Source organism: Danio rerio, chromosome 5 (genome assembly GCF_049306965.1).
Source record: "Danio rerio strain Tuebingen ecotype United States chromosome 5, GRCz12tu, whole genome shotgun sequence".
NCBI lineage: Eukaryota > Metazoa > Chordata > Actinopteri > Cypriniformes > Danionidae > Danio > Danio rerio.
This window is the reverse complement of record NC_133180.1, coordinates 13,335,691-13,360,841: the sequence shown is the minus strand read 5'-3', so window position 1 is coordinate 13,360,841 and position 25,151 is coordinate 13,335,691. Positions and strand designations below refer to the sequence as shown.

Here is a 25,151-nt window from a genome sequence, read left to right as displayed (position 1 = left end):
AACAGGGGCAAGTAAGGTAAAAGCATGAGAGTGGGTGGAATAAAATAACTGCTTTATTTATTTATCTTCATGTAAGCCATAATGATTTGTACACAGCTTCTATAGAAAGATTCACAGTTGCTATGGAGATTTTCATAAATTCTTCAGGAATAGCATAAATGGCTCTTTTTTTTTGCCAGTGGGATGAGGGTGGCAGTCTATTTTTTGCTATTTTTCGCATGCAGTCTATTTTGTTGATGCTTTTGGGATTGTTAAAAGACAGTTTAACAAAAACAAGACTTATTTATTACTGAGAGAATAAATTGAGTTCATTACACTTTTTTTCACTGTATCATTTAATTTAAAACGCTTCATAACTAGCAAATCAATACATGTATTTTCACGTGGCAACTCTCAAAACTTGTGTTTTAAAGGTTCCCTCTGCTTCTGTTTTGTTTGTGGAACATTTTCTTCCTTAATTAAGGCAAACTTTTGTTTTTTTACTCGCCACTTCACAGACCTTTGGGTGTGATGTGAATATCAAGTGGCTCTTGAGTTAAAATCCTGATGCTGCAGCATTTAAGCTCATTTTACTGTATACACTGAAATCAGTGTTTTCAAGTGTATTTAAAGCCTGATTTATCCTTCGGAGCAAAAAAAGACAGCTGTGGATAAACTGATAATACTTTGAATGCTGTAAAACGTGCACTTTTGAAAGTGCTAGTAGTAACAGTGTAGTACAAACGTCAATGAGGGTAATGGTTAACTCAGGAAATAGGCTAAAAACAAGACGGAAAATGAAGAACAAATAGAGTTGTATTTAAGATGCGTGCACATGGATGTGTAAAACTCACATGTTGTAGCAAATCTTGGTGTATGTTTACACAACAACAATGTACTAAAATAGAAAAGGGTTTGAAAAGTTTTGTTTACATACTGTATGTAGTCAAAACAACACACCTTCACACAGATCCAGTAAATTACTTAAATCTTTGAAAGAAACACTACATGGGTATGTACCTCATTGTTGTTCTCGCCATCAAGGATGTCATTTGATTGGCTACAAAATAATATCGTTACAACATAGGCCCCTTCTGAAAACGTAGCCCAATACACATTCCTGGAGATCGTGAAGTATGTAGCCAGAAGTAATGTATGGCTGCATTTTGTCTTTAAAATGAACGCTACTGGGCGGTATGATACCGTTCCTTTTCACGCTTACAAGCTAACCGCTTACCACTGTTTAGACAGCTTTCCCGCTGTTACCATTTAACCAGTAGCTTGTTGCGTATGTCGTCAGACTTGAGACATAGAGAGGAGTTGACCATGACGATGGGGTTTGAGTCTGGCGAAAAACGGTTCTAGAAAGCGGATACGACAAAAACAGAAGCCCAAAACTAAAAATAAACAAGTAAATAACAAGGCGAGAATGTGGTAAAATCTGAAAACATGGTAAAAATCAGGCGAGGGCTTTTCTTTTTCTGGATTGCTTTATAAAACTGTCAGTGCTTACGAAAGCATTATTGGTTGGGTTTAGGGAAGGAGGGAGTTGGGTCAGTCGATTGATCGGGTAGTCAGTCAGTCAGTAAGGAAGTTGAGATCTAAAAAAGCATGCACATCGACCTCTGGTGGATTTGTGGAAACAAAAACTGCAAAAAAAAAAAAGCTCCTGGGATGTGTCTGGCACTCTCCAAAAATATATATAACGGTACATTTTCAGAATAAGTCAGAATTCCTAAATATAAAAATAAATAAATAAACCTTATTTTAGGGCAGCATAAAAACAATCAATATTCAATTCGTGATTATGCGAGTGTTGCGATGATATAATATTCGATTCGTGACTATGCAAGTGTTGCTTTATAATGTATAATCTGTTATAATATAAATAACTTGCAAAACACTATTTTATCAGCAATTATATATATAACACCATGAAAAAGCGGAAATTCTGATTGTTATTGGCTGTTGTCAAATGTTCTTTCAAAAAGGGGCACATTGAAACGTGATTTAAAAGTATACATTTTCAAACCCCATTCTAGTCAGAACTACTAAAAGTGTTCTGCTTTTAGCTGAAAACAGAAGCTGCGTCCAAAACCGTATACTTCCATACTATATAATACGCTAAAAACAGTATGCGAGCCAAGTTCGAATTCATTGTATTCGAGAAAAAGTATGCGAGAAGTACCAGACTGACCTCCTAAATCCGGTCAGATTCTGAAGTACGCTATCTCATGATGCCAAGCGAGAGAATTCATGAATAGGAGTAAAGCGACGCAACTGATGTTGGTAGGTCAAGTAATTATGAGAAATGGCGAATGTAGTATGTCTGAATTCCATTCATAGTCCTCACATTCATACTAAATAGAACATACTTCTCTGACGATTGTCTAGTATATTCAAATTCATATGTAGTACTGTACCTACTCGAGAAGTAAGCAATTTGGGACACAGCCAATGTCTTTGTAAATCTTCTTTGCTAATAATCAATTTAAAACCCTATGAACGGTTTTTAGTGAATGTGAATGAGAAATATATACTTTTTAGCAAAACATTACACCTTCAACTTTAATAAGAGTTCTCCAGTGGGGGCCAATTATATTCCTGCATCCCCCTCTGAATTCCTGCATCTCTCCAAGGAAACTTTAGCATTCACTGTCCCGCTCACCATGGACACAGACATATAGATCAATGTCAAAAATGCAGTTTACTTGATTTGCATTAGTTCAGTCAGCAAGGATATTGAACACAGAGACTTTTCTTAATAAAACCATTTTAAATTAATTTGAACCGTTTGACCTTAATGTCACTCTTTGCTGGCAGGCTTCCCATCATCATCTGCACTTTTACAACATTTAGTTTTGCTTTGACATAAACATCTGAGGAGTGATTACTCAATAACTGCATTGCCGCACACTCAAAGTAAGAAACACAAAGCTATACCAAACTCAGGGTTTCTAAAGGTTATTAGAGTAAATGTATGAGTTATGAGTTTCGAAGCCTGTTTATGAGATTAAATTTATGAGTTACGACCATTTAAAACTAACATTTAAATGAATAATACACAGACCGGCCACTATATTAGGTACAACTGTCTGACTGCTCGTTGATGCAAGTTTCTAATCTGCTGATCACATGGCAGCAACTCAATAGATTTAGACATGTAGACATAATTAAGACGATCTGCTGCAGTGTAAATGGAGCATCAGAATGGGGAAGAAAGGTGATTTAAGTGACTTTGAACGTGGAGTGGTTGTTGGTGCCAGACGGGCTGGTCTGAGTGTTTTAGGAACTGCTGATCTACTGGGATTTTCACGCACAACCATCTTAAGGGTTTACAGAGAATGGTCTGAAAAAGAGAAAATATCCAGTGAGGGGCAGTTCTGTGGGTGCAAATGCCTGTTGATGCCAGAGGTCAGAGGAGAATTGCCATACTGGTTCGAGCTGTTAGAAAGGCAACAGTAACTCAAATAACCACTCGTTACAACCGAGGTATGCAGAAGAGCATCTCTGAACACAAAATATGTACAACCTTGAGGCGGATGGGCTACAGCAGCAGAAGACCACACCGGGTGCCACTCCTGTCAGCTAAGAACTGGAAACTGAGGCTACAATTTGCACAGGCTGACTAAAATTGGACAATAGAAGATTGGAAAAATGTTGCCTAGTCCGATGAGTCTCAATTCTTGCTGCAACATTTGGATGGTAGGCTCAGAATTTGGCGTCAACAACATGAAAACCTCAACGTCACAGCCTACCTGAGTATTGTTGCTGACCATGTCCATCTCTTTATGACCACAGTGTACCCATCTTCTGATGGCTACTTCACTAGCAGAATAATGCGCCATGTCATAAAGCGTGAATCATTTCAGACTGCTTTCTTGAACCTAACAATGGGTTCACTGCACTCAAATGGCAATCAAACAGAGCACCTTTGGGATGTGGTGAAATGGGAAATTCGCATAATGGATGTGCAGCCGACAAATGTGCAGCAACTGCGTGACGCTATCATGTCATTTTGGACCAAAATCTCTGAGGAATATTTCCAGTACCTTATTGAATATATGGCACATTCTTAAAGATTTAAGGCAGTTCTGAAGGAAAAACGGGGTCCAACCCAGTACTAGTAAAGTGTGACTAATAAACTGGCGGGTGAGTGTATTTTGCAAATATGTAAAATACAAACAAGTCATTTTCTCTACAAGTAAATATATACAAAACACACAGTGAGTTGTATGAGCAGGGCTATTATTAACAGTCTGAAAATACAACTTTGTCCCAAAACTTGGTGATATAATAAGAATCTCATATCACGATTTTAGTTATCTTATATCCTGATAATGATATATATCAGGGTATTCACCTTATTGTTTGCCGACGAGCGGGCGCAGCCATTAGAATCTTTTTGGCTCGAGACTTCCGGTCTTATTCACTCATTCATTTTTAGATATTAAAAACTGCTCGTTACGCTGTTTTATGTTGCAAACTGATATTTTCTTGTTATATTATTCTACTTGGTCTGTATGCTCTACAAACAAGTGTTTGCATGACTAAGTAGTTTGACCGTTTTCTGCCGTTTATTATTCCTAGTCATTTCTCCTATAGGCAAATGAATCGGAAGTTCTAAAACAATCGCGAAATCAGGCGCACTTCCGCATTTTAGAATAAGGTCATTAGTACCATTTCTTTATATCAGTTAAATAACAGTTTACATACAGACCACAAATGAGGAACTATATAATTTTTACATTTTAAATTAAACACTCAGAAATGTCCTCATTCTTATGTGATCACATTTGTCACATTATTTAGAACTTATTTAGCAAATGTTTGAATTAAATTATAAGAATAAATATCAATAAAGTAGAAACATTTTTAAATACATCTAAATAAAATGCAAAATGTAAACATTGTGCATTTCTCACACTGCTGTTATTCGTGTTTCTGTCTGCATCCCCGTAATAGTGTATAATATTGTGCTTGTATAATTTATGAAAAAACATTACCATAAACAATGTAATTTTGTTACCCAATAATTTAAATGACTTTTTATCTACTTATTTTTTGGCATTTTGTCTTTATTTGACAGTAGAATAACAGGAAGAGAGAGGGAGAGAGAATTGGGAAAGGGCCACGTGTCAGTATATACCTGTAAATTTGAAATGGCCAGAGCACTGGTGGCGGTTCAGCGATATAACCACTGGGCCATTGTGCCGAAACGAGTTTTTATTTTGTCCATACAATATATTGTCATATTTCAGAGCCCTAACTTTTAGAACTTTTAGAAATGTTAAATGAAAAAGCTAACTGCATCCAACCTCAGCAATGCAATAAGCCTTGATTGTGCAGCTCAACAATCCTGCCACGTTTAATGAGAAAATGTCTTTTTGCTTTTGACCTTAAGAGTTCATACAGTACATCCAGAAAGTATTCATAGCGCTTCCTTTTTTCCACATTTTTTACGTTACAGCCTTATTCGAAAATGGATTAAATTCATTTATTTTTACATAATTTTTTTTTTACATGCATTCATCTTTCCCTCTATCCTGACTAGTCTTCCAGTTCCTGCTGCTGAAAAACATCCTCACAGCATGATGCTGCCACCACCATGCTTTATTGTAGGGATGATATTAGCCTGGTGATGAGCAGTGCCTGGTTTTCTCCAAACGTAACATCTGGCATTTACTACAAAAGAGTTCAATTTCATCAGACAAAGAATTTTGTTCTTATGGTCTGAGTCTTTCAGATGCCTTTTGGCAAATTCCAGGTGGGGAGTGGCTTTCGTCTGGCCACTCTACCATACAGGCCTGACTGGTGGATTGCTGCACAGATGGTTGTCCTTCTTTAAGGTTCTCCTCTCTCCACAGAAGAACGCTGGAGCTCAGACAGAGTGACCATTGGGTTATTGATCAACTCCCTGACTAAGGCTCTTCTCCCCTGTTCACTCAGCTTAGATTTAGCTTAGACTCAGCAAAGGCTGTGAATACTGATGTACATGTGATTTTTCAGTTTTTTTATTTTTAATAAATTTGCAACAAGGCGAAGCAGTGGCGCAGTAGTTAGTGCTGTTACCTCACAGCAAGAAGGTTGCTGGGTCACTGGTTCTAACCTCGGCTCAGTTGGCGTTTCTGTGTGGAATTTGTATGTTCTCCCTGCCTTCCCTTGGGTTTCCTCCGGGAGCTCCAGTTTCCCCCACAGTCCAAAGACATGCGGTACAGGTAAATTGGGTAGGCTAAATTGTCCGTAGTGTATGAGTGTGTGTCTGAATGTGTGTGGATGTTTCCCAAAGATGGGTTGCGACTGGAAGGGCATCCGCTGCGTAAAAACTTGCTGGATAAGTTGGTGGTTCATTCCGCTGTGGTGACCCCGGATTAATAAAGGGACTAAGCCGACAAGAAAATTAATAGATGAAATTTGCAACAATTTCAAAAAAATCTTTTTTCACATTGTCATTATGGGGTATTGTGTGTAAAATTTTAAGGAAATACATTAATTTAATCCATTTTGGAATAAGGCTGTAACATAAAAAATGTGGAAAAAGTGAAGTGCCATAAATACTTTCCGGATACACAGTACAACTATTTTTAGGTGTCTATTGGACCTCTTTTAAACACAGAAATGCTTTGGGGGGTTAACCAAACTATGATATGTTCTCTTTTCTCAGGCTGTGTATTATGTACAGTCACTGAACTCTGAGATGGCCAAGTGGGCCCAACAGGCCCAAACTTCCCCCCTGCAGCGCCGTCTCTACCTCCTCCAGGCCCAGCGGCCCACCCTTCAAATTTGATCTGCCCACCACTGCTAACACCCATCCTGGGCTTCCCACTCATCGGGCCACCTGGCTTCACTCCGGGCCCACCATGGGAGGATGCCTCTCCAAACCCAAACCAGGTGATGAACACACTTATATGGAAAACACTTAATAATAGGAATGAACAATATTCCATAAATCAGCGGACAGTCGATATTTTTAATATTGAAACTCAAGGCGATACGCATTGCTGAAAAAATAATGTGTGGAAAATGAACGTGCACTAATTTAAAGGGATGATTCACCCCCAAATTAATATTTTGTCATAATGTACCCCCTATTTTGTGTCTGACACATTAAATATTGCATTTTAAAATGCTGATTTATTTTAACATGCAAACATATTACAAAAGAACATAACAACAGAGCATCTTTACGCACCTGCAGTATTTTCCAACAGCATAGAAAAACAGAATAAACTAAATAAAAATAATAAAATAAATAGGCCTGCCATAGATAAGATTACAAAACAAAAACACTGACTTAATTCTTTTTAAGAACCAGCATATTTTTAAAATAGCAGGCTACCTCAAATCGATCGCTCAATGGAAAGTATGCATTTAATCAATGCTCCACTGTTATTATTATATCATAAACCTCTGTCAACATTTTTTATTAGAAGTCATTATATTAAAGATTATGTCTTGAACGTCTGGTTTTACCTTAAAACTTGTGTGCTTTTATTTTTTTTGTCTCACTCGAGGTTCATGTGAGTGCGCTGGGTGTGATAAAAGACAATGATAAGTGTCGTATGTTGACTTTTTTGTAAAGTATAGGCTACTACAGCATGTAAGACTTTTGTTCTTTACTTACTGTATGATACTTCATTAATTTGTATAGATGTTTTATAAGCTGTAAAATGAAAGTTTGAAATAAAATAAAATGAAATTTTATTTCCTAAAAATCACAAAAACAAAAAAAACATTGGTATCAGCTATCTAACACCTATATATATATACACCTATATATAAATGTATATATATGTTGGCATATGAGTGTCCCACCAGTGCTGAGTGTCCCACCAGTGTCCCACCAGTGCTGATATACAGCCATATTTCACTGCTATGAGTGTGATATTGCGTTTAAAAGTTTGACAGTATAATCATGTGTATATAAAAGAAAATCAAACACAGAGTTTAAAACCCTTTTGTATTAGGAACTACTTTCTTCAGCCATTCATGCAGCTGACGTCAGAACAGCAGAAGCCGTTACTAATTCACCAATGTCACTGTAGAGCTAGTATTTGAATGATTCTTTAGCGTAATGTCTAAAGTGATGACAAAACAGGTGATTTTGCTGACATTTTAACATTATAAGGCTGAACGTGACATGAAATGCCATCAGTCTACAGAGACTATCTATCACAGCCTACAGTATTTCTTTGTTGCAATCGGGATTTCACAATAATTAACCTCAGAAAAAGCAGCACAATAACTATCAGATGCTGTTGTGTTTGCGATAAGGCAAAACGCTAAACACGTGCGGTCATTTCTTCTTTCTTTCTACCAACACAACACAAATTCCTGATATGAGAGTCTCATCTTACACTCAATACACTACAATTATATGGTATAAATACAGCACTACAACATACAAGAGAGATCGACTTAGAATGTCACTTACCGGTTTAATAATCATGTGATTCGCTGTTGTTAGGAATTACGCTGTTTTAATCTTCTAAGGGCTTATTATGCAATCCTGTCACCATCTTGTGTATAGACAACATCAACCATCTTTGGTCTGCTCAGTATGGCAAGCTAATGGCCGCCGACGTGCTCTCAGAATATCAGAAATGATAAATATTTTAAAATAGGCACTATTCATATAAATAAACCGCATAGTTGCAAACTAAACAACTACATTCTCCACTAAAAAAGCTTCATACATTATGTTGCCCAAAGTGTCCTCTGCTTGTTGCTGTATGTGGGCAGAGTAATACACAAGGGTGAAGGATGCAAAGGCAGTACAAGTGCTGTTACTGGCAGAATATCGCACAGCTATCAGCCAATCAGATTCAAGAACCAGACAGAACTGTTTTAGATATATATTTGCATATCAACATAGGCTCATTGTGAATATGTACCCCTGTATACATTTCTGGAGAGCGCAAATTATGTAGCCAGAACTACCTTTGGCTGCATTTAGTCTGTAAAATGAATGCTACAGGGCTGTATGACGCCACCGACAGCTTCTGTTTCTTTTCGCGCTACCAGCTGACAGATTACCTCCGTGTGGATGGTTTTTTTTCGGCTGTTACCAGTTTGTCCAGTGGCTTGCCATGTACATTGGCAGACTTTAGACGCAGAGAGGAGCTGACAGCGATGGCAGGGTTCAAGTCCAGTGAAGATCGGTTCCGGAAAGCAGGTAAAACAAAAACTAAAAGCAAAAAGTAAAATAAACAAATAAATAGCAGAGTGAGATCGTGTTAAGATCTGAAAACATGGTAAAAATCAGTCAGGGCTTTTATTTTCTGGATTGGTTTTGGAAAATATTGTTGGTTGGGTTTAGTTAAGGTGGTGAGTGGGGGTTGAAGGGTTCAGTCGATCAGTCAGTCAGTCAGTCGACTGCCTCTGGTGCATTTACGCGAGAAGAGCAGGAGCAAATACCACTCATGAGAGAAATTTGAGATCTGAAAAGGCGTACACAGCGGCCTCTGGTGGATACGCGAAAACAAAAACTGCAAACAGACGTACCTTCTGGGACGTATTTCGCACGGAAATGTATGCAGGGGTACATATCCATAATTATCCTGGTTTGATATATATATAGGTCAGTTAACATGGCTTCTGACTGCTGTTGTGATGTAGCTTTCCTTTAGTGCAGGAGGAATTTTAATGCTCTTAATTGCTCTGTGTTCAAGAGGATTAGACAGTGGAATATGAGTTCAAATGTTTCACAATGTATCGCTGTTTCTCCCATATGGTAGCTGGGGGAGGGAACACCACGAAGGAGCACCGAAATGACTTTCATCTGCCCAAAACTCAGTTGTGAAAGCGTGACCGTGGGTGTTGAATTTCAGCGGGTCAAGAGAAAGGTTGAACGATCTGAGCCAGACTGTGACATTTCTGACTTCTGTCACTGTTTGGAAAATCACATAAGACATAAGGCTCTGTTTTGAGCATAGAGTATGTCTGAGTATCGGGATGTGTTCGTTTACTGATTTTATCACAAATGACTCTTGCGGTGTGTTTATTCATTAGATTCCCAGTACTTGGAGTACTGTGAGTGTGAATTAATTTGACAAAATTGTGAAAACTTCAGGGTTTCATTTTAGAAAAGTTATTATAGTATGTGTTTATATACAGTGAGGAAAATATTGAAGTATTGAACATTTTTCTCAGAAAACATATTTCTAAAGGTGTAGATGACCTGAAATCATCTACAAATAAATCCACATATGCAAAGAAAACAAGGCTGATTAGCTCACACATTAAGTTGTGCAATAAAATGCAATGACAAAGTAAAAGTATTGAACACATGAAGAAAGGGAGGTGTAGAAAGGCAGTGAAAGCCCAGACAGCAACTGAAATCTTTCAGTAGTTCTTCAGCAACCCTCTGCTATTCACATTGAAAATGAATATTAGCTGCTTAAGTCTAACATCAACATTATCAGGATGATAGAGATGACATTTCAGCAGGACAGCGAGGCAAAACACAGGCAAGGAAACTCTCAAATGCTTTCAGAGAAAGAAAATCAAGCTGAAGAATGGCCCAGCCAATCCTCTGACTTGAATCCAATAGAAAATAAAGCTCAGATTTGATAGACGAGACCCTAAGAAGCATCAAGATGTTTACACTCTGTTGAAGTCTGTGAACAAATCACAACTGAGCAATGCATGTGACTTCATTCTCCATGAGAGGCGTCTTTAAGCTGCCATCACCAAAAAGCCTTTCATATAAAGTATTAAATGAGTTCCATTGTTATTGCACACAACCAATTTTGTTTTTTTATGTTTGTATTGTTTGGGTTTTTAACAAAATCTGGTTCAATTTCATGTCAACAGCTCGTTTAGAAATATTACTCCCAGCAAAAAAAAATAACACATTCAATACTTATTTCCCACACGGTATATAGGTGAACCTAGAATTGCAGTTACATTTTGCATCTCCAACTTTTTTTTGAAAACAAAAACTTTTTAAAAATCCTGTAAAATTAAAAATGTTTTTTAGATGTCAAAGCATCAGTATGTTAATTTTAATGATATTTATAAGCTAGTGTGCTCAAAAACAGTAACAAAATCCACATTTAGAGAATATAAACCTAACATAAATATCAGAATCTTGCTGTTTGTCGTCTCATACTTCATTTTCTCATCAAAAGCTTTAAAATAAATTTACCCACAATTCTCTAATGCATGCAAAAATCAATAATTCAAATGTTTCCCTTCTACAAAAATAAACCGTGAACTTCAAAATGTTATAGACTCCAAATCCAAACTAATTCGCTTTGCTAAGCTGAAACTACCAACGAAATGATTCTAAAAGATTGAACGTAGTGCAAAATATAAATAAATATATACATAAACGTAGATCTGAGAGAACTGGAGCTTTGTAGGCTGCATACAGGAAAGAGATTTTGAGTGTAGTTTCATCAATTAGATGAGCGTGCTCATTAATGATCTGTCATATGGTATTTTCTCAGTTCTGACATGGAAAACAAAGGGTCGTCGGCTAGCTCTGAGATGCTGAGTTTCCTTTCCTTTCCTCCGCCGGCTCAGTCATCTTGCATGATTTTCCATTGATTTTAATTAAGCTTCACTCAGCAGGTGTGAATTCCTGTGTGATTAAGGCGTAAGAAGCAGGCCCTCAGCACATTTTTCCAGCCACAGAGAAAACCAGACAAGATTGGTTTGCACTGGAGGCACATTGCACAATCACTATAAAGACAGTGTAAATTAAAATAGTGCTTCTAGTGTTCTTCTCCAACAAATGCTTGTACTTATATTTGTTATTGGAAATTAATGAGACGTTTAACCCAAAAATCTAAATGCAGTAATTACCTGCCCTGTCGTACTCAGTGGGTCTCATCTTTTTAGTATTTATAAGCACATTTGAAATTGTCAAGAAAAATTTCCACCAAGGTGTACACATATGAGCTTGTTCTTAACCTCGCTTTTTGGAGTCTCCTAATGAGCGCTCATGTGCACATTTAATTTGTAATTTGCATAATACATGCCCAAACTAGCTCCATATAAGGGCTGTCCACAAAGCAGCACTCCTCCAGAAAAAGACACTTATGTACGGTGCCCGGGAAGTGCAAAACAGCATTACAAAGTGTGAAACACTTTTACAAAGCTCGAGACAAATTTACATTTTGGAAAACATTTTTACCTATCATCAGACATAATTCCGTAGGAAAAACAATTTTATCAAGGACGAAACAAATTTATGAAATGCTATAGAAATGCTATGTGAAACGCTAATGTGGATGCGCATCGTTTTCATTCTAAAATGCCGTTTAGAAATCTAAAACATATTAGTGTAAACGGGGCCTGACATAGGACATACTTGATTATTTATCCTCCTGGGACCCAAAGAATTTTTTTCTTTTTCTTTTTTATGTGATTTCCTACATCCTTTGGGTTGAAACAAAATTCTACAATTTAGCGTTTTTACATTTTGTTTTTATTTTTAATTTTACAGCATGCCCACTGTAGTGGACCACAGGACCATTTTAGTTCGAAACAACCGCCAAACTCAGACAACAAAACTGTACAGGATATGGCTGTAAAGGAATATTAATCCAAAATTAGTGTAACAAAATCAAAAGAAAAGCAATTTGTTTCCTTTTGTATTGAAATTCCTGAAACAGATTAGTCTGAAAGAAAGCCAAACTCAAAAAAAAAAAGAAAAAAAAAAGTGCTGTTAATCCAAAACAAAATTTAACATAAAAGTAATTAAAACTGATGGTCATTCTCTAATTGTCTCTAATTCTCTAATTGTCAGACTCCAAGTCAGAGCCCCCCTTAACTATCTTATAAAGAATCCTCTCTGCTTCAGTTCTGCCTCCTACAGCATGCAGTCATTAATTACATTAAGATGGTCCTGGTGTCCACTATAGTGGACATTTAGAAAAGGATGATATTTTGAAATGCAAACAAGTTAACAGCTTTGAAAGCTGAATTTATTGTTCCTGACACTTTAATAAACAAATATATATGTAATAATAATAGTAAAAAAATATTTAAAAAGCAAAATTTGACATACTTCTCTCCTTGCCATAAAATGTGCTTGCTTGTATGCTGGCCATATTGGATGCACTGCAAGAAGTGGTTCCTGGCATCCCAGCCAATCAAATGACATTTCATTAGAAAGCCCAGGATGTCCTCTGCACAGTACAACAAGACTTGACAGAGTAGCTCAAAAACAAAAACAAAGACAATTCATGAAAACACAATGTTCACTACAGAGGACACAAGTCAATGGACGGGGTCTCAAGAGGCTATATGCTGATTGGATATTGTACAATTTCAATGATAAATTGCCATGGTCAACATCCTAAGCCTGCTCCTCACAAAATGTGTTTACAAAACATAACTTACGCAATTCTTCAAATATAAATAAAAATAGTAAAAATTCAGGTAAAACGGGTGCTCAGAGCCTCACTATGCTACTGGTGTTCTAAAAAAGACAGTGCTCTCACTAAAAACAAGTGAAAAAATATGCTAAACTTGAACCAAAAAATTCTTTGGTGGACATTTGCCCTATATAAAAATGATATTGACATTTTATTGTTTTTTTAAATACAGTGATCTGCAGTAAAATATAGTGACATTCAGTGCAGTACATATAATACTTTTTATTTAAATCATAATCCAATGTTTTTAATGGCTGCAATTACAGACAATTATGAATTTAGACTGAACTAATCGACTAGCTGTCTAGCTAGCCAATGTATTTTATATCATTTATTTCATGCACTTTTTTTTGCAGTAGAGGTCAAAGTTGAGCTCACTCTTTTGGACAAAGAGAAGGAGGTGGACTTGATGTCTCCGAATGGAAAGGCCAGTCCATTTTCAGAGTGCAGACCCAACGGATCTCTGGGACACTGTTCGGATGAGGACAGCATGACACTGCGGCCACAGCGGAAAAACAGAGATTACATAGAAGCATCTGTCTGCCACATAAAAGACCTGGAGAATGGACAGTAAGATCTGTACACTACTGATTTTGCGTATGTTTGAATGCATGTTTGTGTGAGTTCATGAAGAAAGATTATTTAGCAAAACACTCAGGGAACACTACTTTCCAAGTCTTTTTGCCATGATGCTATTGGCCTTATTCTGCAATACAGAAGTGCGCTCGTTTTTGCACTTGTTTAAGAACTTCCAATTCAGTTGCCAATGGGAGAAATGACTAGGAATAATGAATAGCAGAAAATGGTCAAACTACTCGCTCTACAAACAAGTGTGTTCATGACTATACATAAACGTTAAATAATATAAGAAAACATCAGTTTGCAACATCAAGCAGCATAATAAAGTTTTAACGGCTAAAAATTAATGCAAGTGAATGAGACCAGAAGTCTTGACCCAAAAATTTCCAATGACGGTGCACACTAGAGAGAGGTCTGGATGCAGACCTGGTGCCGTGCAATCTGAGCTGCATCCAATGCTATTTAATGTGCTCATCTAACCCCACCCCTAACCCTACCAGTCACCGTGACGTCACTCACTCCATTGAGTGCATTGTGTCTGACATTGCATCGCTGATTGATGCAATCTCAGCTTGCATCACAAAGGCTGCATCCAGATACTATTGGCCCACTCGATGCCCACTCTTTATCACTCGATGATAAAGTGAGCATAGACTTTTAATTATGTAATATGATGTCAAAAAGCTGTTTTTTAATTGAAAATATTTTTTTCATGCACAAAGTTTCCTTTTTGTGCATTGAAAAGATTTTAATGGATGTTAAAAGTTCTTAATGGAAAACAGGCTTAATGTATAACATTTAAAAAATTGCTATATCTATATTTATTTATTTATTTATTTATTTTTATTATTATTTGCCCCCAAAAATAGTCATCTAAAAATAGTATACTTTCATTATAATGTTGTTCTCCCTTGGAACATTTTGTGGATTAGAAAAGTTTAGCAAATGTATAAAAAACACTTGAATATTGCTTCATTTTTAGCTGACATAGTATATTAAGTGGGATATTAAATATACTGCTGTTAAAGAAAGTGACATTTTTAGTTTAAAGAGCTTTTTGGACAAAGTTTATAATGTTAAAAGGAACTTATTATGCAAAATCACTTTTATAAGAGGTTCACAGCAAGAAGGTCACTGGTTCGAGCCTCGGCTGGGTCAGTTGGTGTTTCTGTGTGGAGTTTGCATGTTCTCCCCGTGGTCACGTGGGTTTTTTCCAGGTGCTCCAGTTTCACCCACAGTCCAAAGACATGTAGTACAAGGGAATTGGCTAGGCTAAATTGTCCGTAGTGTATGAGTGTGTATGGATGTTTCCCACAGATGGGTTGCAGCTCTAAGGGCATCCGCTGCATAAAACATATGCTGAATAAGTTGGCAGTTCATTCCGCTGTGGCGACCCCAGATTAATAAAGGGACTAAGTCAAAAAGAAAATGAATGAATGAATGAATGAACACTGTAAAAAAGTTGACTCAACTCAAAATTCTGAGGCTTGCTGCAGAGCTTTTTTGAGTTGACTCAACTTTCAACACAAAGGTTATCTTAAAATTTTGAGTTGAATCAACTTTTTTTTACAGTGCAGTTGTGTGGAAACAGCTTTTTTTTTAGATTTATTTTTGGCTTTATTAGATAGGACAGTATTGAGACAGGAAGTGAAGTTGGAGAGAGAGAGAGAGAGAGGTGGGTAGTGAAATGTCCTCAAGACACCCTGACGTGCTACTGCACCACATGTCGGCCTGCTAACCACTAGGCTATTGCGCCGACTGGAAACAGCTTTTAAGGGTAAAAATTTTTTTTTAAAGTCTACAGAAAAACTATGATTGACTTTTTCCCTTTATACATGTATTTAGAGGGGGAAAGTCCTGTCCATTAGTGACAATCTCTCCCTCATTAGCATAGGACTTTAGTCTTGTTTTTTAATCCGCCACTATGATGAAACACTGACATTTGTAACTCCGCCCTCTTTTGAAAAGAAAGCAATCTCATTTAAATTTAAAGCATCAGTGACCAAAATGGCACAATTAGGATCAAAGCCTAGACGGGGCAGTTTTAAAAAGTTATAAAACATTATTTGTAGGGTATCTTAAATTGAAACTTCATACACACTCTTGGGACATCAGAGACTTATTTTACATCTCGTAAAAAGGGGGATAATTGGTCCCCTTTATTGAGCATATAAATTATCAATACTTTAGTTCGTTTTCCAGAAACATAAAGATTGTACATTGTTAAGCTGACTAAATGGATTTTAAGTCAACTATCTTGAATGCATAAATACTGGACATTACAGAACAGATCGTATATGTTTTTTTGTTTATCAGAATGCGTGAGGTGGATTTGGGGGCAGGTCGGGCTCTGCTCATTAAGGAACATGGAGAATTCTTTGCCATGGGACACAAGTGCCCACATTATGGGGCTCCACTGGTCAAAGGTGAGGGACGTCCTGTGGTCCTCTCCATTGCAGAGATTAACTGTTTGAACTGAACATTTTTGGTTGTGTTTTGTAAAACACCTTTAGTAATAGTGTGTATTTAAAAGTATTTCTCCTGCAGGTGTGCTGTCAAAAGGGCATGTGCGATGTCCATGGCATGGGGCATGTTTTAACATCGCTACGGGGGATATTGAGGATTTTCCTGGACTAGACAGTTTGCCTACTTTCCAGGTAACACGTTTCTCTTCAACACTGAACCTTGACTGGGATATTTCTATCCAAAGATGTAAATTTGACTTATGTGCAAAACTGGAATATCACATAAAACATTTGTGAATGAAGCAGCTTTGCCATTCAAAGAGTCAATGAGGGGATGATGAACTGGTGCTCTTTTGGAGTGTAGTCACCAGGATTGCTTAGTGTATTGTATTATTTTTTTATGCATTGATATCGCAATGTGTGTTTCTGCAATTGTCACATTGCACGATTAGATTATATATTAAATATTAAAATATAAAGATATTATTAAAAATATACATCTTTTTTATTATGTATACAATGATGACCATGTTATTTTATGTTTAATTGCCCAATTTCTGTTCTGGAATACTGTTAGATTCCCCAGAAAATCATAAAGCACTGTTTATTTTACGTTTATTTTTGCTTTATATGCTTGTATATATTATAATTTATGCAGATGCACTGCATTGAAAAAGACTTGACCAGGCAATCTAAATTTAAGAAATCTTCCCAAATAGAGTCGTTCAATTCATCTGGTGAAACTAAACTCATATCGCAGCAAAACAAAATATCGTAATGTCAGATTTTTCCAATATCATGCAGCCCTAGAAGACACTCAGGACAGTTCTGTAGGTAATAATACTGAACAACTTTGATGATGGACTTTGACAAAGGATTTTTGAATGACTAAAACTAGATTTCAGATGTTGTGAAATGTGGTTGGTCTGCTGGTTTGTCCATTAATGCCAATTAATTGAGCCCATTTTCATCACATTATAGGTTAAAACAAAAAAAAATCATATTACATTTTTAATGGCCATCCTACAAGCAACTGTATTTCAATCCTAGTGTATGTGTGAAATAAATTGTTCAAGGGTAAATTGTAAGGTTTTTTTGCAGGACATGACATTAACTTTTTTGACCACCAGCTTCTGTGGCTAGTAGTTTTCCAATGTTAGTAGCCATTTGCAATATTCACAAGCCACAATTTTGTTGTTGGGAAAATATATTTTATATGCAAAGATTTGACTTTGACATGCTAAAATTACTTTAGATTTTGTGTTTGTCCACATTAGGCATGCCTTCTCATTCATTTCACTTGTTTATGTGTTGTATATGATCTTGCTAAGTGTGCATGAGCAAATGGGTTGTGGTTTCATAGTGTTGCATTGCAATTAGTTTTATTTCACAAGACTTTTTCAAGACTCAATACTAAAGATTTACCTTTTTTTCTCTGGCCACACCAAATTAAATATTTTTTTGCCACAAATTCTAAACAATGTGTCAAAACTAGCAATATATATTAATGATCTAGGCACAAAGTCTAAAGCGCATGGTTCAAAAGCATTAAGGGCGTGTCTGGATCCACTTTTGCTATTTTAAGGATGGAACAATAAGATTTGCACTCTGGCGCATGGTCTAACAGGGTTGTGCTTATTCTCTTAATGAGTTATGGAGGTTAAATGTGTTTTTAATGTACATTAAACCAATCAGAGTCTCATTTCCCATTCACTTTAAGAGTCAGTTGTGTCACACCATAGCATTTGCTATTTGGCGGACTTTGTAAGTGGAAAAACTGAAGGTTTCACTAGCGAGAAAACAGTTCAACACTCCATCTGCAGCACGAGGACAAAGAACAAGTCTCCTCCATTTGGCCTCTTTACTTTCTCTTTTCAATTTACTCCTTTACTTTCGTGGATACGGAAACGGTGAAAACTCACTCCACTGAAGGCATCCATTAGCCTACATATTTAATTTCATTTGTTAAGCACAAAGATTTGTTTCAAAACTATTTCTAAATTCAGTTTTAATTTCCAGCAAACAAATAAATGAACAATAATAACGAAGTGTGGTCAAACAACTGAGTTATATCCAAACACGCGTCCAATTCTTCCTATGCTCCATATGGTGATGCAGACGATTCCAAAACCCTTCAGGTGGACAAATCTAAACTTGTTTTTATTAAAATAAATATAAATATACATATAATAAATAATACTGCTAATAATAATATTAACCAAATGCAAATTCTCATGAATAAACTGAAAAAGTCCCCTGAAATGAAGAAGGCATGGAGTTAGTGGTAAATTTTATATTTATGTATAAAACAATAATTTTTGTAATATTTTAATCCTTTTTATTCTTTTTTTATTTGTAAAGATATTTGTGTATTGCTGTACATCCTATGTGTATTAGGCAATGTGTTTGCATTTATTACACACAACCAACAATTGGTCTATTGAACAATCTATTTTAGTTGCTCAAAATAGCAAAGCAACCAACAATGCGCCTTAACACACCTTCTTTCTAGACTGGAACACCCATGAGTCCACAAAGTGGTGCAAATGCATTTGCTATTTAAACAACGTGGCGCAAAGCAGGAAAATTAGGGTTGCATTGGTATGAAAATACCAACAAATTGCGCCAAACACGTCTTGCGCCTTATTGTACCGGGCGTATGATAGGGCCCAAAAAGTGTACATTTACTAACACATCATGTTTTCGGTGGGAAAATATTCACATGTTCACTTTCAAATAAAGAATGAGACCAATTGATTTGAAAAAAAAAAAAAAACATTTTCCTTACACGTTTCTATAAACCCTGAATATGTAGGAGTTCATCAGAGGAGAGAAAACGAATCTCAGTATGTGTCATCCCTAACCAGTGGGGGTGTTTTCATAATCCCTCTGTTACATAATATTCTGTCAAGTCAATTTGTTTTTTTTTACTATTTCAGGTCAGAGTCGAAAAGGAGAAGGTGATAATAAGAGCAAACAAGCAGGTAAGTGTCTCTCTCTCTCTCTCTCTGTCTTCAGTATGTGTGCAGAGACAGTTACATTTAACAGCAGCTGTAAATAGTGATGTGAGAAATCATTTGTTTCCTGACAGGCCCTTCAGACTCAACGGCGATCAAAGGTTATGTCAAAATGCTCTGCCGTCATCAATTCCAGCACTGGATTCAGTCACGTTCTCATTATTGGATCAGGTTGGAGCCATGATATTATAAAATGACACCAAATTGCATTAAAACGACATGAATTCACTTTATAACATTATTTATTTCACTGAACCTCAATGAATGTTTATTAAAACATACAGAGATGTATGTGTGTTTCTAAAGTTGCTAGTTCACCTTAAAATTAAAATGATCATCATTTACTTACATTCATGTTGTTCCAAACCCATCCAAAAAATAATCAGTGGTGGAAAAAGTACTGAAAAGTCATACTTAAGTAAAAGTACCATTGCTTGCCTAAAAATGCAGCACAAGTAGAGTAAAAATAACTGTTGTAAATATTACTCAAAGTATGAGTAAAAAGTAGCCCTTTCAAAAATACTTAAGAGTAGTGAGTACGCTGTAAAAAGCTGATGCGTCTACATGTAATTTGTGGGTGTGTGTAAACGTAACATTATGTGGTGTATTTATTCATTGCCCAGCAGGCACACAACGTCACAAGACAGTAATATTGGGTTAGATTTAGGTTGTGATATCAGGTGACCAAAATTCAGTGTTTAGCTGACATCTAAGGACAACGTTATTTTGATGTCCAATAATGACGTCAAATGACGTTGATATTTGGTCGATTTTAGGTTGTGTTGGAAAGTGACCAAAATCCAATGTCAAGCCAACATCTCAAAGCAACGTCATACTGACGTCAAACACTGACGTATATTCGTCAGGCATGGCAACCAAAATCCAACATTTGATAGCATCATAGTGGTAACTTTCACACAACGTCAAGCTGTAACATCATTAGACTTTGATATTTGGTTGCTTTTAGGTTGGACATTGACGTTGTTGGCCTTATGTTAGGTTCTGACATCAACCAATTTTTATTTCCAAACAAAATGTAATGTCCCCACAACATTGCTTTCACTTCTCATACTGACGGAGGGACACGATTCGTCTGTGAATGAATCTCCGTTATGGACGACTCGTTCACTAGCCGACAATAATACAAGTTTCTGGCACCGCAGCATCTCGTTGTCATATATCTTTTACATTGTTTGCTGATTTTATTCAACAAAACTAGCATAAGCTGAGTATTTAGTGCGAGTTGTAGTTACTTTGCCTTATGGTGAATGCAATAAGTGACTGCATTGTCATCAATAAAGTTACCTGTTTAGCACAAAAGTTCAGAACACACAAAAACGTAAGAAACTTAATCTTACCTATGAAATATTCTGCCTTTGTGCTTTGTTTTCTTTGTTTGCTTGTTACTACACCCGTAGACAGCGCTAAAGTCACGCATCTTCACGTAATAACACTGTCTTGACTAGTGCGGTTGAATGACACTTGTCCTGGGAGCACTGTACCAATGTGGTGACGCTATAATGACTAAGGGTGTCACGATCCTCCAAATCCTCGATTCGAAAACATTTTCGATTCTAAAGTCACGATTTGATTCGATTTTCGATTATGAACAATTAATTAATTAATGACCAATTAATTATTTGTAGCCTACCGTTTAAACTACCTGACCTGCATGGTCTTTGTTTTACCCATAAACAAATCATACAGTAAATGAATAAAGGCAAGATACACGCAATTACCACCTGCCAATCACTTTTTTCTGCGGGACTAGTGAATAGGCAGTGATCTGTGTCGTTATAATGGCGTCGTTAAAAAAGACGCACAACCAACAGGAACCAGCCAACAGTATCTGAGGTGTTCGCTAAAATGACTAAGTACAAGTGAGTGAAAGATTGAAGCAGTCTTCTGACTGCCTGAACCTGCTGTCTCGAGCGCATGGCTGTGTGCGTCTGTGTCTGTGTGGTCACGTGATGTGCATTTTCAGAGGTAGAGAGGAAGGAGGGCTGCTCAGAAATGCTACTCGCCACTGTGGATGTCAAATCGTTGTCGTTCTAAAATGCCATTTAAAAACAAAGACAGTGTAAACAGGGCCTGAGTGTGTACTTTTCGCGAGCGGGCAGAGTATCGCGATGCCGGTGTTGTCTATTGGACGAACCGTACGTAATACGTACATAGCAGAGCTTGCAAAACTGTATTTTTTTGTTGACAACACGAACGTTGTCAACATAACTCAACGGAAATCCAAAATGCTTACACACCGGCGACTTCATTGAAAGAGGAGAGAGTTTAAGTTCTGTCGACGGGTCTCCTGCTTCTGCAGTTTAACAAGCACTTCAACAAGCCTGTTTTTTTCCAGCTTGGCAAGCCAAGCTGATGTGACATGGGGGCGTGGCAGCATCGACGATTCTATTTTTTGATTCGATAATCGAGATTGAGCAGAAATTTCGATCGATTTCGATTAAAAGTCGAAATTGTGACACCCCTAATAATGACTCATGCTCAGGGTCCCTATGCGATATCTAGTGTATATATCTATGGATGTTTATATGTGATTAAAGGCTTAAGTCATTAAAAAAAGCATTATAAAGCAAAAATGTCTCTTCTAAAGACTTGAATTTTAACGTCTTGATTTTGTCATGATTTTTTTTCTGAAGCATCAGGTTTTTGAATGAAGCGTAATATATTTGGTTTCTTAGTTTAATTCATTATTTTTTAATTTAGTCAATCCAAAAAAATGAAAATTTTTGCTTTTAATTACTCACCCACATGTCGTTCCAATCCTCTGAGATCTCCAGTCATCTTTTGTACACAAAAATCGAGAGCTCCTTCATCCTCCATAGACAGCAACGATTCTGAGACGTTTTAAGTCCAGAAAACTGGAACTAATCCTTTAAAAATATCTTCATTTGCATTCTGTTGAAGATGAACAAAAGTGTAGTTTATGGGTTTGGGATCACATGAGAACCAATAAAAAAGCAGAATTTTCATTTAAATCAAGGGGTCATGGATTTTAAAATGATTATTCTAATATGTTCCTTGCAGTTCACTTTTAATGATCATGTTTTTTTTTTAATGTGTACTGTATTTTTATTATACTTTTTCAACCCTTATTCTGAAGTTATTTATTTTTAAACCAAGATTTGTCAGTAAAGTTAAATGGTCAATGTTATTACTGACTGGATAGGATAATACAAATAACAATGCAATGTCAATATATTACTGCGGTCCTGAGAGAGACGGTTAAGCTGTCTGTGCTTCAAAATGTAGTGCGCGTCCGTCTACTCGGTGTTAAGCGGTAGATTAAAGACGCGTGTTCAGTGCGCTGCAGTTTTATAATCTTTTTTTTCCGCATAAATTATTTTAAATTAGAGATAATCAAAAAAGGTCTTTTTAGTTCATGTTTGGATATATAATAATCACGACTTTCCATGTAGGCTATGTTATTATTTATTTGTTTTGCTGTAATTGTGTTTTATTTGCGAGTTTAAAATAAAATAAATAGCACTTAAAAAATCAATACCAGCTAGCTGTCAAAACTATCCACATTTGTTTTCATATTCACAACCTACTAAGGTGTCTACTGTATAATTATAACTTATATATATATATATATAAATTTAAATAAAAATAAAGTTAAATAATAAAATTAAATATAAAATATTATTTATTGGTTCATTTGTTTTTCTGTAAATATTTTCCCTTTTTTCATGTGTAATGTTGCTAAATTAATTATAAAAACTTAATTTATTATTGTACAAATGTTTATTTTGCTTACTTAAATCGCATATAAATAATAACATACCAAAATATATTGCTTTTGAGTATTTTGAAACGGTTTAAACTGTTTTTTTAAACAACCATCACTTACAAAGCATTATGAAAAGTTTACTCACGGTTTGCAGTTCTGTCAGATGGCTAACGTGCTAACGTCCATGATGGTATTTTCTGAAGGCTGAACAGAAACGTATTGTTAACAAACTTTTAAAACAGGACGCGTCTCCTTTCCATCTTTATTTGTCTTCTCGATGACAGAAACTGAATGACCAACTGCATACGTTTGCAATATATAGACACCGTCGGAGTTTAAAACAGCTGTTTGTTTACTTTAGACGCGATGTTGACGCGACCCGACTAAAATCGCAACACGAGGCAACAGTTCAGCGCAAGTGGGCGGGGCTTAAATATAAACGACGCATGAAAACGACATCACACGACATTTAAAAGTTGGTTAAATTGTGTTTGTTGATAATGAACATGTGGCGAAGCGGTGTCGCAGTACTGTCTCAGCAAGAAGGTCGCTGGTTTGAGCCTCAGCTGGGTCAAGTTGGCATTTCTGTGGAGTTTGCATGTTCTTCCTGTGTTCGCGTGGGTTTCCTCCTGTTGCCCCGGTTTTCCCCACAGTCCATAGACATGCAGTATAGGTGAATTGGGTGAGCTAAATTGTCTGAAGTGTATGTGTGTAAATGAGTATGTATGGTTGTTTCACAGTGATTGCAAAGGCATCCACTGTGTAAAACATATGCTGGATAAGGTGGCGGTTCATTCCGCTGTGGCGAGCCTGGATTAATAAAGAGACTAGGCCGAAAAGAAAATGAATGATTGAATGATAATAAACATGGCTAAAATTATTAAACACTTAATTATTTATTGGACAAATAACTATAATATTGACTTTATGACTATTATGTTCCCTAAATGCCAGGTCAGTTGACATTTAGCGAATTCACGTGATGTTTTAAGTAATCCTAGTGAAACTTATAGGCTATGGCTTTTAACTTTACAATCTGCTGACCTTATCAGTTGCGCTATATATACTGTATTTAGCCTAGTAAAGCTGAATTTACCTTCAGAGTGGCTTGAATGGATAATGCACCTTGTAATGTACTTCAATGTGCAAAACAAAGCCATTTCTTAACATCATTCTTATCTCAGGCTGATTTGATTTTATTCAACTTAAAATAGCTTTATAATAGTTGTACATTTAGAAGAGACTAAGATCAAAGTTTAATTGCCACCTTTAAACATGAGACAGCGCAATTACTGGTTGTTAAGTAATAATAAAGATAAACTGTTGGAGATAACATTCAAAGCATCAGCTAAAGTCACGCATTTATATTCAGATTCAAGATAAAAGAAGAAACTTTCTGATGCTCCTGTTGACCTTATGTGGATGTTCTCACTCAGGGCCTGCTGGTCTGGTGTGTGCTGAGACACTGAGGCAGGAGGGCTTCACTGACCGTATAGTGATCTGCACCACGGACAAACATCTGCCTTACGACAGGCCTAAACTGAGTAAGGTTTGTACACAGAACAGTCCATAGAATAGTGTGGGGGAAAAAAAAAACGTTTAACCATGTAACCCTGGACCACAAAGCTATGATATTTATTCTATGATTCATTAAATGATCCAAAATGATCTGCTTTTTCCTGTATGCCGAAAATCATTACAATATTAATTAAAGATCACCTTCCTTGATGACTTTTCAAAAATGCCCTACTTTCAAAAAAATCGGATCATATTAAAGGTGATTTTCTCAGTATTTTTAAACCTTCATATTCCAGATTTTTAAATGCTTGTATCGCAACCAAATATTGTCATATCATAAATCATACAACAGCAGAATTAATTCAACTTGTATAAATCTCAGTTTGTTATGACTGGTTTTATTGTCCGGGGTCACATATTCAGTACATGATTACATGACAATTTCTTTCCAGCCGAA

The 25,151-nt window shown here is 36.4% G+C and overlaps 1 protein-coding gene and 1 long non-coding RNA gene across 8 annotated transcripts in view; one reads left to right on the top strand and one right to left on the bottom strand.

Annotated features, from left to right (window-relative positions):
• LOC141385764 (uncharacterized) overlaps positions 1–23,600 on the bottom strand; it is a 52,968-nt gene extending 29,368 nt beyond the window's left edge. The window contains exons 1-2 of the long non-coding RNA XR_012406741.1: positions 23,322–23,600; positions 22,191–22,341 (exon numbers count right to left, since the gene is read on the bottom strand). This is a non-coding gene — a long non-coding RNA (uncharacterized lncRNA). The remainder of the gene's footprint in view (positions 1–22,190; positions 22,342–23,321) is intronic.
• Positions 1–25,151, top strand: part of aifm3 (AIF family member 3) — a 61,645-nt gene that overhangs the window by 20,898 nt on the left and 15,596 nt on the right. For 4 of the 7 annotated variants that reach the window (XR_012405682.1, XM_005165035.6, XM_073949668.1 and 1 more), the window contains exons 2-8: positions 6,644–6,870; positions 13,724–13,937; positions 16,263–16,372; positions 16,494–16,603; positions 19,351–19,395; positions 19,503–19,599; positions 24,613–24,725. Coding sequence is in view for 5 of the 7 variants with exons in the window: in XM_005165035.6 (XP_005165092.2) it covers positions 6,840–6,870; positions 13,724–13,937; positions 16,263–16,372; positions 16,494–16,603; positions 19,351–19,395; positions 19,503–19,599; positions 24,613–24,725 (720 nt within the window). In the remaining 2 variants the exon portion in view is untranslated. 7 annotated transcript variants of the gene reach the window in all.